Raw genomic sequence first — 18262 nt, 5'->3', positions numbered from 1 at the left:
AGGGGGAGAACCTCGGTTTATCAATGGAATATTTACAATGTTGTATTAACAATTTATTAAACAATTTTATGGTGTTATCGCCGGTTGGCCTCGCACTACGTATACGCACTCGTGGCTTTTCGCGCACTCTGCAGCTGTAATGTAATTTCCGTTCTGCATTTCCTCTGGCCGCCGATCCGAAAGAGCCGCAAATTGTGCGTAATTTTATTTATTTAACGCAGCAGTTTGCTGCCTGCACTTGCTGCATCATTTGGGCGGCAGTTCATTTCCGCATCACACACGCAGATACAGTTGCAGTTGCACTTGCAACAGTTGCAGCTTTTGCCGCAGTTGCTACAGTTGCGGTTGCCATTGTTCGCGTTAATCCGTGATTGTCGGCCCTCGATTCTGGCAATCGGATTTACCGGCAATTCGCTAATACTTACTTATTTAATGAAGATTACATAACAGGAGTTTTTCGATTTTTTCAATACTCGGAAAATATACAACAAATTTTTCAGGGCACTTAAACTGAACAAGTAGCTCTTGAGATGTACATTTTCTGGAATTTAATAATTGCTGTAAAACCAGATTTATTAAAAAGGATTAAGCAACATATTTTTAACTAATTAGTACAATGAATGTTTTAGAAAAACAAATGTCCTTCCTTTTGTTGCATACTTTTAGACACCTAAAATTACATTTAAAAATGAATTTAAAAAAGCCTGCTGATTTTTGTGGCACCCCCGATATATCCTGTTTTATAACAAAATTTAAGATTGAGATAATGTACATATCATTAGCTACTTTTTCATAACTCTAATGATTTTCTCTGCAAATATATTTTGAATGGATTCTTATCAGTTAAATCAGCTTATTTTATGGGGTTTTCAGATTTTACAGCTTTAAACTTTACTTTTACTCTTTATTCTAGAATTCCTGAGACAACTTGACAAGACGTTTTTTATTCCATTCCATGTTTTACTTTTACCATGTTTAATTTGTTTACTGAGGAAAAAGCGCAAAGGAATTACGTCTAATAGTATAAATAACCAGGACACTATGGTACATGTTCATCAAGTTTGGACTGGGCCTAAAAGTATGCCACACGTTTTCCTAAAATTAAAAGCTTCACCGCTTTTCTAAATTGATGTGGAACAACTCAAGCCGCCCACTCCCCACACCTGTATCCCATTTTCCCACCCAGCCTGCCATTTGGCGTTGTCCTGATTCAGCTCGAAGCGAAATTGGCTTCAATTATGCGACAGAATTATGAAATTACAAAAATTGCGAAAGTAAGTAGCTGCCGCTGCTTTTCGCTTGAGCCAAATGTAATTGCGGCAATTTGCAGTTGCAGGCAGCTCTGCCAGTCGGCTAATAACGTTTATTAAAACCACAACAACATTGCAGGGGACCGGGGGGAAACTCAGGGACTTCCCCCATCCCATCCCATTGACAATAAGCCGAACGGAAAAGGGGGATATACCCGTGCATATGTTTCATGCAGTTCCATGCGGCAACGTTGTGCAAATTACGCAAATCCTTGTGAAGCACATTAATGCGCACAATGACAATTAATCGCTGCAAATTAAAATGATGACAATGTACTGGATTTTCCCATATGCCATGCCTATTTACCCCAACCCAACCACTCAGCGAGGATTAAGCATGGCAAACGAAACAAGAGTTAAATTTAAATCATAATTATTTATGGCTAAGCCGACGAAGGCGGATAGTTCACATTGTGTTCCCCGTTCAGACGGCCCACATCCCGATGTCCTTGATCCGCCCGCCGATCCTCGTGCCGCCCATCCAGACCCACGCCCAGTCGCTCGATGAACTTGGCCGAACGGAATCCATTTTTCTAAAATAGGCAAGAATCAAGTATCATCCATCCATTTATACTATATTCTCCTACCTCGTAGTACAACGACCTCGCCTTCTTGGCCGCTTCCGGATCAAAGTCCCATGAAGTCCTTTCGTGAAGGATCGGCTCACCAGCCACATTATTCTGCAGTGTTTCGGTTATCAGACGGATAATAAAGCCATCTGCGGGTCGGCTAACCTGAAGCAGAAGCATCACCACCACAGGTATCTAAAAATAAAAAAAATATATTATTTATAACACCTATACTTTTAAAGAAATTCCTTCGATTTTTACTGATAATAAAAGTATCCTTTTTTTAATTCCAACAATTTATGTACTTCTTTTGCTGCGATGATAAATATTAAATATAAATGTTTAGTTGCAACTTTAGGACATAGTTCGTAAAAAAAATATTTTTAAAAGACTTTTTACTAAAAAGTTTTTAATAGAGGATAAGAAACTGAATTTAAAAATCAACAAAACTGAAAAGTGTATATAATTTGCCTTTATTATAAGCTGTTTAACCTTCAGCAGATTTATTTTATCTTTTTATTTAATTAATATACAAATACACATCTTTAAAAATAATTAAAGTAAATAAAACATTTTTTATTAAGTCATATTATTCAGCACAAATATTTAATTTTATTTTTTGTCATTCCATCAATATAAAAATACGCAGTCAAAAAATCTAGAAATACGTTATTGATTTATTTAGTGTTAAGTCTTTAAAGAGCATATTGTGCTTCAACAAAAATCATATGGTATAAAAAATTTAAATATTTAATACTGTTGAAATTGATATTAATATCTTTTTGTACATTTTAAAATTTGATTGATGCTAATTTTGTCAATGTTATTGTTTTAATCATGACATAAACGTTACATATGGCGGCGGCTAATTAGATTGCCCAAAAAACTAATCGATCAGCGTTTATTACTCATCCGCCCCACATTACACATTCCGCCACTAACATTCACTTAACATTAACATTTGCCGCCACCGCACTGCTCTTTACCATATTATTCATGGCTTATTTACTTCGCGTTAATCACATTTCGGTACACTTACAGCGGCCATAAAGACAAATCTCAGGTGCAACATTGTATCGAATCAAGTCTTTCTTTTCAGGTTGAAGAGTCGCCCGTGCGAGTCACTGGACCATTGATCACTGAAGACTGCGGATCGCAGAAATCGCGTAGTTGCATAAAACGCAGCCAAGCGCCAACTCGAAAAATATTGAAAATAAAAATCAACCTCACGAGCGGCAACAAAATATGGCAAACCAAACAAACTTTGAGAAGTTACACAGCAAAAACGGAGAGTTAGCCACAAATTGAGAGAAAGACAGAGAGGGATTGAGAGATTAGAGCCGAGATACAATTTGGCTAACAAATCTTAAACGGTCTCGAACATTTTTGGTAATACATTGGGAGAAATCACTATTGAATTGATGACCTAGCATATCTTATAGTTGAACAAGAAGTTAAACTTGTCATAATTAACTTAAAAATCTGATTTAACTTTTAAAACATTATTATATATTAAAACATTTTTGTTAATATTCATTATAAGTTAGGAACTTCCTCGTAATTTGTACAAAGTGTATAAATAGTTTTAAGGTTTTTAGAGCCTACTAATGGAATATGATCTCCGATCTGTGACTTTGCTTTCAACCTTCGAGCAGGTACTTGAAAACCCCGCTTCGCCATACTCTTGTTTGGCTTTATGAACTGTTTTATTTTTTTTAGTTTAGTTTAATGACAAACCAAATTGGTTTTCATGGCAGACGGAACTAAGTACGCATATTCGCCAGAGGTTACTGCCATTCATTTGCCTTTAACCAAAAGCGCCCAAAGCAAGCCGAAAAAAATGTATAAAAAGGTGGAGATAATGTTAAACAGAAATAGAAACCCAAGGAAAAATGCGAAAATGCAAATGCAAGGCAAAGAAAGTGCGCCGGAGCTGAAAAGAAATGGCACAGAGTCGCGAAATAAAGAAAGCAAAAACTGGTTGCCAGCTATTTTTCCGTCGGAGCATGACTCTTTTTATGGCTGCAGGAGTTACATAATATGGGTCCATCGTCATCTCGATCGGTGGTGACCATCCAGTCGGTCCAGTCGGTCCAATTCCATTTTTGCCCACCTAAACAGCTGTTTCCTATCTCTTTTATCCACTCTTTAATATTTTTGCAATTCTCTTTGAATACACAAAAAATAAGAGCCTACGTGAGTCGGCTCAGGTGGGTCTTTAAAGGCATACTTTTTGTTTATAAACATACATTTCCGGCAGCCTAAATGCAGGGGAAAAAAAGCGCCAAGTCTTAGTTTTTTCATGACTTTCACTTTCCCCGAGAGTTGCAAAATCTAGAGGATCATTAGATTAAGTAAACAAATAAGTTACAACACACCGAGAAAAACTTTTGATTTGTTGTTCTTTCTAAAAAAAAAGGTATTATGTTATTATTTTCCCTTGAAACAATACAATAATTTAGTTTCGATCTTAAAAAATCCGTTCAGTTAAACCTTTTATATTTATTGATAATAAAGTATTAATGTATTTCATTTTTAGTAAACTTACTAATAAATGAAATGTATTTTTTATTTTATTAGTTACACCAAATATAAGAAAATATTTAAGAACATTCATAAGTATGTTAACATTTTTAATCGTTATCTGCGGCAGCCGTAATAGAAATAATACTCTTAGTGGCTAAGAGCTATTCCAGACTAAACTAAGAAGTTTATAAGGAAGGTAAGATGCTTCCGAAATTACGAAAATATTAATTTAATAATTTAAGTAAGCATACGTTTTTTATATTCGGCATGTTTAGACGATGATTCCACTTCAATGAGAGGAATCGGGATAGCACTACTATATTTTGCAATACCATAAGTACTTAAAACGGAAGAGATACATTGCAAAGCCTTGCTTACATTTGTAAACCAAACTTCGAAGCTCCAAACTCTCTTCGCAAGCTTTTTGGCTCTCTTCGTGGAGCTCGGCTTTTGGCCGCCTGTCGACTGGCAATGTAATTCAGTTGCCAAACAAAACGCGATCGGCGAACATCTTCGTACCGCTCCGCCCTTCTTTAGCTTTACCGTTACGCCAGCGATCGGGGATTACATAGATCCGTAATTAAAAAACCATGGCCAGGTTGAACGCTCTGCTGCTGCCCGTAAGTTTTAGATCGTTTGGTTTACACCTCGATGGGAACGGGAGGTTGTTTCTAGGGTTTACCTCCTCAATTAACAAGTCTTAGAGCCCACTGACACAATTTTCGCCTTTTCTGCGCGAAAGTCGCAGCCAAAAGAAAACCGTCTGCGATCGTCGGAAATTTGTGACTTGAATTTCCAATGAGCTTCAGTCGGTTCTTCTTTCAAAATCCATTTGTTTTCGACTGCCAGGCAATTGACACATTTCCAAACCATATGTGGGCCAAATTTTAAGGCTCTCTCTATCGGCGGAGAGACCTTGAAAGACACGATCGAGCGATCTTTCTCTTATTTTCTCTCTTGGCCAAGTTGAAAGCCAAGCGAATTGTGTCATAATCTCTGGGCAACAAGTTGTGGCCAAGTTGCGCATCGTGGTTATGGGTATTGTTGGCGTAATTGCATAACCAGCGTTTAAACCGTTGTTTTGAAGTTGGTTAAAGCGCCGGAAAGAGATTTCTTGGAAGGCTTCGTCCGACTGTGAGTACATCTATTACCACTTTTGTGCAGCTGACACAGTGAGCCATTGAGCATTTGCGGGTTTTAATTGTTTAACTTCCCTAAATCGTGTTTTGGTTAATCGAACTACTTTCACACAGTTATGTTTTTTATTACACATTTAATTACAAAAACTACTTTTCTGAAAGCACGCACCAGTTTTCGTTTGCCAAAAAACCTATAATGGTGGGACGGTATTTAAAAAGTGGGTAAATGATTTTTGCTATTTTCATTTTACTAGTAAAAACTCTAGAGGAAAATTTTTAGTATCAACTAATACATTTTTTTACTTGGAATTTTAAAGTATATCTTAAGATTAAAATAAAAATTCTATGGATTATTTAGTTATTTAGATACTTACAGCAGCATTGTAATTTTCCAACCAAACTTTACATCGATGGGGTTTGTTTTATGTTATTTATTCTAAGAACATTATTATTTGATAAATACATCATTAATGTTCTGTTTTATTTCCAGCTTCTTCTGTTTATTGTAGCATTTGTGGTTCACTCATCATTTGCCACAGTTCAGCCAAAGGCGCCAAACTTCCAATACTTTGAAAGGTATTTGTAAAGATTATACCAAAAACTCCACTTTATACTAAAATATTAAAAAAAATTCAGGCCGAAATACCGTTACCCCTACTACGATGAACATGGACGTGGAAAACTTCTCTATGGCTACGGCGGTCCAGAATTGTATCAGTACAAGACCTACACGCCTCTGGAGGGCATACACTAGGTTTTATAATTTATAGATGCATTGTAGTTTAAATTTATGTATTCTCTGCTTTATTTAAATTAAACATTTTTTTATATACCCATAACGGTTTGGAATTCTCTATAACTTGAGCAATAGATGGCGCTGTTGCTAGCATTTTGCATTTTACAACACTGTTTTGGGTGGGCGCGCTATCTAGCATTTGAAATGAGAACAATTGTTTGCAATGTTCGCAAATTTTTTTTTAAATTAATAAATAATTGAAGTAATGCCTTATTAACGTTATTTTCTTCTGAAGCTACATTTAAACAAAAATTCGTAATTTTTACCGCGAAATAGTATCGATAACGTTTTGCTTATATCGGCCTATCGCCAAAGTCGCGGTGTGACCGCATGTTGGATGTGATTAAATACCAACTTGTTTGTCAATTGTAATTATTTTAGCTGAACGAGATCAGATTTTGCATTTATTTACAAAAAATTAAACAAACATGTCCCGTAAAGAGGCCCTGTCACAGTTCATCAACCAGATACACGGTCGCCCCGTGGCCGTAAAGCTGAACAACGGCGTGGACTACCGAGGTAGGCTCAAATAGCTGAGATAAATAAAGCCGGCAATCACGTTGGGACTCCCCATCCCATCCCATTGGTTACCACCTTTATTATGCTATTTCATTCATAGTTGATATTAAAATATAAACGTGCTTTCTTCAGGGGTCTTGGCCTGCTTGGATGGCTACATGAACATTTGCCTGGAGCAGACGGAGGAGTACGTCAACGGGCAGCTGAAGAACAAGTACGGAGATGCCTTCATCCGCGGCAACAACGTCCTCTACATATCCACACAAAAGCGGAGGGTCTGAAATCGTAGCGCCTAAGTTTATTCCGTAAATATAACATGATCCACAAATAATGTAGACATCCTGGTCATCTTGGATTGGGTAAATCGGATTGTTAAGGATTAACTTACACTTACCAACAATTGAATTGCTATACTACAGAAATATTTCTTACTTGTTAAGAATTCTTTAAGATATTCTGAACTGAATCTTGTGATAGATTCAATATCAACAGAATTAATGTCAATGTCTCTGTTTTAAAATCAAAGTCAAGTTCAGGAAGTCAAACAAATTAAAATTTTTAAACGAAGTCTAAGCCGGATGGTTCCAAAATAGGAGCTAAATCCAATGGGATTAAAACTTTCGTCATTTGAATTGAAACAAAACCATCAGGTCGAAAACAGTAACTTAGTTTTGTTTCTTGAATGTATTCTCTAGATCACTTAGTTGGTTATTATCAAAATTTAGAAGAGTTTGCCATGCCTACATGCAATACCAACTCACTGTAGTTGGTGTTCAAATTTTTCTTATTTAAATTCAAATACACTTTAGAATCAAGTATCGTAGCTTAAGTTTATTCCATAAATACACTATCTAAAGCAATGTAAGGGCAATACGCAATCAACTAGGATAGTGGGGAGTGCCGTACTCCCGGGGAATGGCTCCAAAGTGTCGTAGCTGGGATACAGAGTAGCCGGATCCCAGAGCAGCGATCAGGCGCTCTCCGCGATGTCCAAACTTCCGTTCGTAGACTGGACGCCAGGAGCGACCAAAGTGAGGATCAAAGGGAATCTCACTGGGTTGCTGAAACGGCGAGTTACCAAAGAACAGTCGGTCGAGGTAGTCCAGCACCGCCTTCTTCTTCTGAAAGTGCTCCAGAAACGGATTGGCGGTGGCGGCGGTTCGGGGATCCTGCGAAGCCAGGTTCTTGAAGTACTGGAAGTTCACCAGATCCACGTTGGAGAAGTCAAAGACCCCGGGCAGATCGTGCAGCGTGGCTCGCACTTGGATAATGGAGCCCTATGCAGCCAAGGGCAATGTTAATGGGGTGATTATTGGGTGATGGGTGGCTGCTTTAATTGCCCACTTACCATTACGGCCAGTGCAGCAATTAAGACGTATTTGCACATTGCAATTGATACGGCGATCCGGAGAGAGACGACACCTATACGCTTCCCCGCGTGGAATTCAACTGATTTGAATAAATTCGGCCAACTGCACGGGTTCGGTCGGAGTGCGTCCGATATCCGACTGCCCAGCGATTTGCAATCGCCCCCAGGTCTTGTATTCTGTTGTAATATCCCCGATCGCATTACCCAATCCCGCCTGACGCGGTGTCCACCGAGGCCCAGCCAAATGTAACAGTCGTAATTAATTGATATGCATGTCGCATCAAGAGGCGTTCCAATCAAAGAGCTCGCCACCACAGCGGACCGGCTCATTTGGGTTTTGGGCACCGCTGCCGGCACTGCCACTTTATGACTCGCGGACGACCCCAGAGACATCAATCTTTTGATCTTAACGAGCATGCTTTGTTTATTCGACCCTAGATCGGTGCATTCAGCTGCATCACCACACTCGTTTGATTTGAAAAATATAATTATTTAAATCGAAACAAAGACTTTAACAGGGGTTTTAATAGTGTAAAGCATAAATAAATTATCTTTTTTACTTAAAAAATTAATCTCACTTAGCTTGACGTAGAAAAGTATAGAAATTTTGGATTTTGATGTCTGGATGTAATTTGAGAGCTTTCTATGTGGAATAAGTTAAATATTTTTAAATTATTATTTTCAACTGCTGTGTAGACATTAAAATTTATTAAAGGACTGGTTTAGTTTTATATAAATTGAATCATATGTAATCCCTTTTTATGGAACCTCCATATTAATAACATCCCGTAAATCATAAGTTCCTCCAATAATTCCAGTGGAAGATTTTGTGTAGGAATTTAAAAATGCTGTAATAAGAGATTGTTGAAATAGATCATTATGACATATATTTTCATAAGATTCAAATTATAATTACAAGTTTCCTAAACTTTGAATCTCTTCTCCGTAACTGCCAGAACTCCGTACGAAGGTACTAGACCCATTTCCTATATCCAATCGATATGCAAATGGCAACAGTAACCTGGTGCGTAGAAGGATTGTCAAATTTCTATAGAAACTGAAACAAACAAAGTCCTTTTGCCAATAAATGGCGGAAGGGTCCTTCCCCACAGGATTACGTAAAGTTAGGGTTTAGTTGGCTGTGCTTTTGTGAAATACGCACTCATCAAAACACTTTTTAGGCTCCTGTCGAGCAACCAAACAAAAATAAAATCACAACACAATTAATTTCAGTTGGTGAAACGAGTTATTTAAAATTTAAAAGGAGTTCTTATTAAATCTTAAGATTATTGTAAAAATTCGAAGAAACCACCAGTAAAATGGCAACCAAACCAGGAAAAGGCGATGGCAAACAGGTCAAAGGGAAAGTAAGTACCTAATAAGTATATAACAAATACTTCCTATTATTTATTCTACACTTGATACACTTAACACTTTGTATAAGCACACATCCTTTCGCCTCGAGAGCTGGCAGCGTAATGCCAAAAACGAGGTCCTTGCTGCGGGCCAGGTCTATTTTTGCTTTTTAAATTTTTTTGCGCTTATTTGCGCTTACTTTTTAATAAGTTTGTCTGAAAACTTGGCTCCGTCAGGCAGCTCTCCTTGATGGAACTTTGTCACGAAACATAATTTGCAATTTCCGGACCCATCCGGTGGGCAGCAGGTGGAGCAGCCGTATCCACCATGTGCGTGCCAAGCCGGGAAAGCCGGAGCACAAAGCGATCGGAGCGGTGCAATTTTGTTACAGCTACCAATTTATTTGAGTTTGGCCCATCTGGCCTTTGCCGGTCTGATGAGTGTCGAAGTCTCATCAGGCCCAACGCAATAAAAGAGTCGATAAATCACTCACGTATACGACCCTAGGCTCACCTTATTCATTTAGATGCACATCAAAATAAATATGTATTTATGTAAGAACCAATCTTGCGAGGTGGTGGGAGCTGTTATTCCCCATATACCTCATTCCCAGGACCTGCTAATCGAGTTGTGTGCAATTTGTTTATTCCACCTCATCCTGTTGGTAGTGACGTCAGGGCCAGAAAGTTTTTCGCCTTCGTTACTGAAGAGGCCGCTGACGTGGCGAACGTCATCACGAATGTCTTGGCTTTAAGTCTAGTTTCCTTCTAGCGGGTCACAGTCTTGCCTCGCCGTTCTCGCCGGAAAGATTTCCCGGAAGACAAATCCGGATACATTTTCGACATTTCGATTTTAGAGCCCCTTGCTCATCAGACAGTCTCCAGTTCCTTCTTACCTTACAGAGATTTAAATATCAACCAGGATGTGGAAACTAGCCAACAAGGCCATGGCGGTATATGACCACTAGATTGCATCCCCACTTGCAACTCTTAGCTAACTGAGTAGATCTGTGTGCCTGTGAGTGTGACTGCAGTGCGTTTCAAAATCATAAGTCATAAGAATATTAAATATTTTTTAACCAGATTTCAAAATTACGTAGGAAAATAAAAATATTTCAAAACCAAAAATCCTCAAGTTAAACCACTAATTCAAATCGAACAAACATGCTAGCATTAAAGTTTGGAAAATAAATTTTTCCAATTATATTAGGTATATCAGATCTACTACATCTTTAAAGATGAATTTAAAAGCAAGTAGCAGAAAAGTGCAAATCTATCATATAGATTACCCTTGTTTGTAGGCAAAAGGGTACATTTTGACTGTATTATTTCGTTGTTTGAATATTTTAAGTACCTTTATAAATAAATTACAATCAGCGCACTGTACAAAATGGTCACGCAAACATTCCTAACCGCTTATACCAAAATCTAAAGGTTATGAAACGCATTGTAAGCTAGGGATCTGTAAATACCACGAGTGACTGTCTGTGTCTAATGTAAATAACCGATATCTTTCCATATGTACAACTTGTAAATACAACCCGTAGTCGTTTCTTCAAAACTAAAACTCAACTCGTAGTCGTAGCTAAGTAGGACAGATCGCTCTCCATCTCAAATCATATTCAGTCTAAGACTAAGGCATCGCAATGTCAGAGGTTGCGAGTGCCCCAGGAACCGGCGATCCTGCGGAGGATCCTGAGATCGCTATCGACGGCGACTGGGATGGCGACGAGGTAACACCTCATTGGGTGTTCATCCCAAAAATAAGCCCAATCAAACGATATTTGGATATATATGTATCTCCTTTCAAGTCGCATGCCGCATACTGCTTGGTTCTCCTTTCTCATGATTCCTCTCACCTGCTCCAAAAACCAGTTTGCACCCAAATCTTAGGATATCAGTTGATAGCATCAGGTAAGTGACCACCCATCCGCATTCCCACTCCCAGCTTGGTTTCTTTTGAGGCACCTTCAGTGGAATGTTGCATGCACCACACTCCGTAAACCCACCCACAAAACCAGTGAGTTTGTCATACTGTTGATCCAATTTCCCCAGCTGAGGACCTCCAAGGGAAAGGCCGATGGCGGCGGAGGTGGCGGGGGAGATGCCGATGACTTCGATGCCTGGATGAAGTCTCGCCAGCTGCTTAAACCCGATGATCAACTGGATCTCACTGAGGCCGAACTGGGCGAGGAGGTCACAAAGGTGCTGACGCCCACCAACACCAACGTGATCCGCAACCTTGTGGTCTACAGCTTCAAGGAAGGCGAGTTTGTCCTGGCTCCAATTCCGGGCAATACAGTTACCCTGATCGCCTTCCCCGGGAACTCACTGCACGTGGACTCGGAAGAGGGTCGCCGGCAGATAGAGGAGTCGGACGAGATCGGCTACCCACTTCCCATGCCAAACTACACGGTGGTGGAGCAGCGTGAACCCGAAAACGTCGATGGTGAGGAGGGAGAGGGCGAAGAGGACGAGGATGGGGCAAAGTAAGTATGATAGTATGATAGATAGTATTATACTATACTCGTAAGATGATTTTCAAAGAATACCTTACTTATAAGTACCAAAGAAATAAGTATACCTATATATATACTTATGAGAACTCTCATTCGTTGCTAAATATAAAATATATAAATATATTTATGTACTATAAGTTGTTAGGGATCTAACACGGCTCTTAAGGTAAAATACCTATAGGTGATCTTGAAAATGTTCGATTGTAGCTCTTCAAACATTCAAACCTAATCGTATCCTTTTAATTTCCATAATATTTAATTCTTAAGTGCTAAGGACGCCGGCGGGGAGGAAGAGGAGGTCGAGGAGGAGGACGACGAGGAGGCCAAGGGCGCCGAGGGCGATGAAGGCGAGGGGGAGGGAGAAGGAGAAGGTGCAGCTCGTCCTGACGACGAAGAACCGGCCCAACAAGCGGCGGCTGTTTCTTCGAAGAAACGAAAGCTAATCAACCAGTTCAACTATTGCGAAAGGGGGGCCCTCACCTACACGAATCCCAAACGGGTAAGTACGCTCTAAGTATCCTAAAAACCCCAAAATTATAATAACATTATTTGTTTTATCACCCATTTACTTCTAATCTCATCCTAAAATTCCCATTTCTTGTAGAGTGTAGACACCCAGACCATTCCTCCTCCCCGCTCTCAGTTCGGGGCAAATGTTCTGCAGTGGGTCATATACGATTCGTATTTAGAAAACTTCGAGGAACAGCAGAAAGATGGGACTAAAAAGGACGACCGTAAGAGGGGCAGAAGGGCCAAGAAGTTCCGGGACAAGTCCGCCATCGCGGAGCAGCTAAACAAGAAGTACCTCAAGTGCTGGCAGATCCTCGAGCGCATGATCAACCAGAATATCTACGATGATATTGCCCACGACTATCGCTACTGGGAGGATCCCGCCGACGAGTTCCGTGAGGGTGAGGGCAACCTACTGCCGCTGTGGAAGTTCCAATATGACAAGACCAAAAAGATGAATGTCACCGATATTCTGTTCAATCCGAGTTACTATGATCTCTTTGCCGTCTGCTTTGGATCGCGTAAGTTGTTGGAAACCCAATTAATTTGTATAGCCCACATATCATTATTTCTTATTTCCTTACAGATGACTTTATGAAACAGACCAATGAGGGCTACTTGTGCCTCTTCACCGTCAAGAATCCCTCATTTCCGGATTACATTAGTGGGTTCTACACAGTTCTCTTTCTTTTAGTTACTTTCTGAATATTCCCTTTCCCGAATTTAGTTCAAACCGACAGTGGGGTAATGTGCTGCGATATCCATCCAACGTATCCCTTCCTGGCGGTGATTGGCCTCTACGACGGCAATGTAGCTGTGTATAATCTGCGTGAGGACTGCAAGGAACCACTTTATGTATCCAAAGGAGTCAACTGCAAACATGGCGAGTGCGTGTGGCAGATTAGGTGGGGTCTCGACATGACCGACGGCGAAGTAAACTTCTTCTCGGTGTCTTCCGATGGACGGGTCTTCAACTGGATCCTCATGCAGAACAAGCTGTGGGTCACCACCATTATCACATTATATCGGGAGAATGGACTTGTGGACGGACCGGATGGGACCAAGGTCAGCCTGAAGAGTGGAGGATCCTGCATGGTCTTCCATCCCGTCGACAATAAGGTATGCATCTTAACTTTTTGGATTGTTTCTGGTTATAAGTCTTATCGAACTACCTATCCAAGGTTTTTCTGGTGGGCACCGAGTGCGGCTATATCTACAAGTGCAGCACGGCCTTTAGCTCCAAATACCTGATGACCTACAATGCTCACAACATGTCCGTCTACCGTATTGACTTCAATCGCTTTAATAGCAACATCTTTGTATCCTGTGGAGCCGACTGGCGGGTCAAGGTCTGGGAGGATATGCGCCCCGATCCGTTGTTCATCTTTGATCTTGGTGCCGCCGTGGGTGATGTAAAATGGGCTCCCTACTCGAGCACCGTATTCGCGGCAGTGACCACCGAGGGCAAAGTTCATGTTTTCGATTTGAATGTGAACAAGTACAAGGCTATCTGCATCCAGGCTGTGGTGCCGAAACGGAAGAACAAGCTCACCAGGCTGTCCTTCAACGAGAAGCTCGCCTTTATTGTGGTGGGAGACGAAAAGTAAGTACCTTATCAAGTCGGTTCAGTTAGAGATATTTGCTATTGACCTTTGATAAACCCCTTTTTTACTCTCAGGGGAGTTACCACATCGCTGAAGCTGTCGCCCAATCTTCGCATGATGGTCAAGCCGCCAAAGAAGCAGCTCTATCTTGATCAGAACACTCTGCAGATTAGCAAGTTGGAGAAACTCCTGTCCCTGGTTCGGGAACTTCCCGAGGGATCTGTTGTGCCCGATGCAGCCACAACTGTGCGAAGCTAAATCCGAATATTAAACCAGATAAGAAAAACACTATGGTCTGATTTTATGTATTATATTTTACACATATAGATCTGCTGGTTCTAAAAGAATCTTATGTTATTTTATGTTCCTATCAATCTAACAAAAATTTGCTATCAACCAACATAAGGAACTTAGAAGCAATGTAAAAAATCACAAAATTGTATATATGCTTAAAAACGAAATAAAGGTTGAATAAAACTGTAGTCAAATCCGTCTTAAAGTCTGGTGTTTAACAAAAGTGTTAGTGGGCTGAAAGATCTCAAGAATCCAATCTCCAGACCAAAGATATTACAAAATATTGTACTCTTAATGCGTATTTCACTTCATTTGAATTTTCTGAAATAACATTTATTTCAAAAAACTAAACTGACTGACTAATTACTTATTTCAATTGGCTTCTTCGTAGAATGTAATTCCATGGTAATCACGATTGTAATAGTCACTGATCTTATTAAATAATCTTAGTGTTCAGCAGGTAAAGTAAAATCAAAATATCGTTTTCACAGACAATTCTTTGTAGGTTTATAAAATTGTTTGTTTTTTAGAATGGTTTTTAATCAAAGATGACTCAATCCTCGTCCGCATCCAAGTCAGCGGAACGGACCTTGATGTGCTTTTCCTCCAGATACTCGAGCACATTATTTGGACACATAACACTCTTACCCAGGAAGAGCACAGTGGACATCGGATGCAGGTAGTCCGCCGAGAAGGTTGAGGCCTTCCAGCCAAAGAATCCACTGGGCTTCGCCTCCGTTCCGGTAATTGCATAGGGCAGCAGATTGACGCCCACCTGGTTGGGTTTTGAGAACTGGACGCGGAAGTAATGACCATCGGTGGCCTTGATCCAATAAAATCCCTCGTTATCCACATACGGCTTGCTCTGCGACTTCTTCATCGCATTGGAACGCTCCAGGTCCTGGACATTGAAGCTAATGTCGATGTCGTAGGCATCAGGAGAAAGGTGGTTCGTTTCAATGGCGCTCTGCAGGGCCCGATTGTCCAGCCAGTAACGGATGCCCACGTTCTCGAACTCCTCCAGCACATGGTTGAAGGTCGTCCTCAGCTTGTCCAGGCAACAGGGCGGCGTATGTTTGCCCAGATACGAGTAGTAGGGTCTTTCATTATACACACTGCCGATGCAGGATTTGGTGGTCCGTTCACAACCAAATAAATCGATGTCGGTGATCAGGGGCAGCGAGGTGTTCGAGGACGAGAACTGGCCATCCAGGACCAGGCCGTGACCCTGACCCCAAACCTCCCTGGCCTGGGCCTTGCCGGGCACCCTGTAGGCCCGCCTCACGATCCGCTTGATCTGCAGCTTCTTGTACATGTCCCGGAATTGCCGACGACGCAGGTCCATCCTCCGCTGTTTGGTGTGAAAGGAGGCGAACAGTCGACGGCCCTCCTGGAAGGCTTGCGGGAACACCGTGGTCTGAAAAGATTGGGGATTTTATCTTGGATCTTAGGGTAACCAAAGGAAGCACTCACCGACAGATTGGCAATTTTGGCCTGCATGTAGAGCATTTCCGGGAAGGGCAAAGTAAAGGGCTCGGGCATGGCTCCCAAAACAGTTGCATCTAAAAGGATGGCGTGCTTCTGCAAAAACTGTTCGAAATACAAAAGACACAAATGTTAATTTAAGAAACAAAAACTAATCTTAAATATTAAGTTTAAATATTACAAGCTATATATCTACATTATTTGTGTGAATTATTTGAATTATTTTTATTATAGATACACATGTACGAAAATATATCAACTATCATAATATCTAATAAAAACTAATTTATACAATGTAATTTATATCTCAAAAATCAATTTTAAGATAGGATACACTACTAATATAAGGTATATTTCCTATAAGAACACGTACACCCACGTATCTAGCACTAAGACCCCACTTGCAATCCTCAGATATATAAACATTACTTTAATCTTATATTTATACCCACCAAATCACATCGTCTGGTATCGTTGGTGGCCACCAGTTCCAGCGTCCAGTCGGGCAGGTCCATTGTCATCCTGACGCAGCTGATGAAGGACTTGAGGTTGCCGGCAAAGGGTACGAGCACCATCCTGCGAACGGTCTCCTCCTGCGGAACGGGAGGACGCTGCTCCTTGGGCTGTCCTGGCAAGCCCAGTGAGTTAATCTCCCGCAGGATCTTCTGCAGGAGGTTCTTGCTGCTCAGCCGCACACTGTCCGGCATTATGAGGACGTACTTGGTGCGAATCGAGGCCAGGGGATTAAGCTCCTGTCGCGAATGCCGCACATCGAAGGCCAGACTCTGAAAGACCACGGTGCGCTCCTCTCCGGCGGTCAGGTTCCGCTCATAGTTGACCGGCGGATAGGCATATTCAGCACCACCATCTTGGAGCACCAGGATGGGCATGTTGGGTATCACGTCCAGGATGCTATCTATACTTGCCCTCAGATCCTGCTCGAAGTTGTAGTGGCCATAGAAGACGATGGTGATGGACTTCCGGATGTGTTTGTTGGCATTGCGCACCTTATCCTTGGGCGACAGTTTGGCGGCCTTTGGCGGCTCCTCCGCTGCAATGGATTCTCCGGACAGGGCTCTACTAATCCGGCGCCAGAGCAGCGTGTTCCAGGTGTAATATAAGAACACCAAATTGGCCAACAGGAATCCCAGCAGGAGGACCTTGACCAAACGCAACCGGAACACCTTCATGACGCAGGATGTGCGGAATGTGGCCTATAGATTCTACTTCTGGCCGTGTGTATATCTGTATCTGTATTTGTATCTGCTCCCGGGTATCTACACTGCATCTACATGGCTAGCAGGGGAATCTCGTTCCTTGGGCCACACTGGCTTCGACTCCAGATCCAGATCCTCCCACTGATGGTGGCTCATTTTCAGATTTCAATTGGCTCGGTTTAAGGACTCATATAACTTTTTATTTCTGCTTTTCGAACACTTTGTTTTTGTGGCTATTCCTTTTTCCTCGCCTATGCGCAAATACGGATTTCCTCCCCCTGCGGAAAATTCCGTTCGGCTCGAACAGCTGATGGCACTTGGGCTGGAAAAGTGGAAGAAAAGCTTTCTCCCAGGACAAGTGACCGTATATCATGCCGTTTTCAAAAGCTTTTCATTGGGCTTTACACATTTTTATTAAAACATATAACCTCAGCACTATAGAGTACTATTTTCCCAAGGCCCAGTATCGCCTTATCAGTTATATTATTAATAATAACTGCAACCATAAAGAATAAACGGGGATCATAATAAATTATTATCAAAAAATTATAGACATCTTTACGCGGGCAAAGTTAAAACTCTACTGAAGATCTGAGAAACACTTTAAGTGTGTCTGAATAAACAAGGATGATAAAAAATTAATATCATTCTTGTTTTTTCTTTATTTGTAATAAATTATTATCATCCTTGTTTATTCTTTATGTGTGCAACTGATATGCAAGTGTGCACAAAGATGGAATTTTAAAAGCTATTTATAACTAATCAAAAAACCTTATTCGCTCTCTCCAGATAGATTAGGGTTGCATATAGAGTGAAAGATATATAAAGGGTTTTATGTTTCTCAGATCTTCAGTTGAGTCTTAACTTTTCCAACGTAAAGATGTCTTTAATTTTTACGATCGCCCGACTTATAATACTGTTGTGTATACTGGCCTTGGTGCCAATACAGACTTGCATACCACAGGGTGGAGCGGTAATTTATTCATTCCTAACTTATTTATTCCTAAGTTGATCAACTTTCACCATCAACATATTCCTATTTTCCAGTGC

At 40.8% G+C, this 18262-nt stretch overlaps 6 protein-coding genes across 9 annotated transcripts; 3 read left to right on the top strand and 3 right to left on the bottom strand.

Annotated features, from left to right (window-relative positions):
* Positions 1 to 1676: 1676 nt before the first annotated feature.
* LOC108008190 (uncharacterized) lies at positions 1677 to 2067 on the bottom strand. Its single transcript, XM_017071981.4, has 2 exons — positions 1898 to 2067; positions 1677 to 1843 (listed from the first exon to the last, which is right to left on the bottom strand). The coding sequence occupies exons 1-2, from the start codon at positions 2057 to 2059 to the stop codon at positions 1694 to 1696; spliced, it is 312 nt and encodes a 103-aa protein (XP_016927470.2). The 5' UTR covers positions 2060 to 2067; the 3' UTR covers positions 1677 to 1693.
* Positions 2068 to 4871: 2804 nt separating this feature from the next.
* Positions 4872 to 6376, top strand: LOC108008960 (uncharacterized). Its single transcript, XM_017072871.4, has 3 exons — positions 4872 to 5025; positions 6035 to 6120; positions 6181 to 6376. The coding sequence occupies exons 1-3, from the start codon at positions 4996 to 4998 to the stop codon at positions 6296 to 6298; spliced, it is 234 nt and encodes a 77-aa protein (XP_016928360.1). The 5' UTR covers positions 4872 to 4995; the 3' UTR covers positions 6299 to 6376.
* A 317-nt stretch (positions 6377 to 6693) lies between these two features.
* LOC108009942 (U6 snRNA-associated Sm-like protein LSm6) lies at positions 6694 to 7194 on the top strand. The gene is made up of 2 exons (XM_017074687.4): positions 6694 to 6859; positions 6992 to 7194. The coding sequence occupies exons 1-2, from the start codon at positions 6769 to 6771 to the stop codon at positions 7138 to 7140; spliced, it is 240 nt and encodes a 79-aa protein (XP_016930176.1). The 5' UTR covers positions 6694 to 6768; the 3' UTR covers positions 7141 to 7194.
* A 476-nt stretch (positions 7195 to 7670) lies between these two features.
* On the bottom strand, positions 7671 to 9622 carry LOC118876777 (uncharacterized). Of its 2 annotated transcripts, none has more exons than XM_070995116.1 (3): positions 9604 to 9622; positions 8208 to 9076; positions 7671 to 8136 (listed from the first exon to the last, which is right to left on the bottom strand). In XM_070995116.1, the coding sequence occupies exons 2-3, from the start codon at positions 8643 to 8645 to the stop codon at positions 7738 to 7740; spliced, it is 837 nt and encodes a 278-aa protein (XP_070851217.1). In that variant the 5' UTR covers positions 8646 to 9076; positions 9604 to 9622; the 3' UTR covers positions 7671 to 7737. The 2 variants fall into 2 exon arrangements, with proteins under 2 accessions (XP_070851217.1, XP_036669173.3); XM_036813278.3 differs by lacking the exon at positions 9604 to 9622 and adding an exon at positions 9145 to 9378.
* On the top strand, positions 9461 to 14698 carry LOC108009939 (dynein axonemal intermediate chain 1). 3 transcript variants are annotated; one of them, XM_017074682.4, is made up of 8 exons: positions 9461 to 9595; positions 11639 to 12072; positions 12370 to 12601; positions 12707 to 13133; positions 13199 to 13276; positions 13340 to 13731; positions 13794 to 14215; positions 14291 to 14698. In XM_017074682.4, the coding sequence occupies exons 1-8, from the start codon at positions 9548 to 9550 to the stop codon at positions 14472 to 14474; spliced, it is 2217 nt and encodes a 738-aa protein (XP_016930171.3). In that variant the 5' UTR covers positions 9461 to 9547; the 3' UTR covers positions 14475 to 14698. The 3 variants fall into 3 exon arrangements, with proteins under 3 accessions (XP_016930171.3, XP_016930173.3, XP_065719362.2); XM_017074684.4 differs by lacking the exon at positions 9461 to 9595 and adding an exon at positions 10061 to 10536; XM_065863290.2 differs by lacking the exon at positions 9461 to 9595 and adding an exon at positions 10892 to 11316.
* LOC108009940 (ribitol 5-phosphate transferase FKRP) lies at positions 14511 to 17515 on the bottom strand. Its single transcript, XM_017074685.4, has 3 exons — positions 16448 to 17515; positions 15984 to 16100; positions 14511 to 15927 (listed from the first exon to the last, which is right to left on the bottom strand). The coding sequence occupies exons 1-3, from the start codon at positions 17183 to 17185 to the stop codon at positions 15064 to 15066; spliced, it is 1719 nt and encodes a 572-aa protein (XP_016930174.3). The 5' UTR covers positions 17186 to 17515; the 3' UTR covers positions 14511 to 15063.
* Between the last annotated feature and the right edge of the window lie 747 nt (positions 17516 to 18262).

This window comes from Drosophila suzukii, chromosome 2R (genome assembly GCF_043229965.1).
Source record: "Drosophila suzukii chromosome 2R, CBGP_Dsuzu_IsoJpt1.0, whole genome shotgun sequence".
Lineage (NCBI taxonomy): Eukaryota > Metazoa > Arthropoda > Insecta > Diptera > Drosophilidae > Drosophila > Drosophila suzukii.
This window is presented reverse-complemented; position numbering and strand designations above follow the sequence as displayed.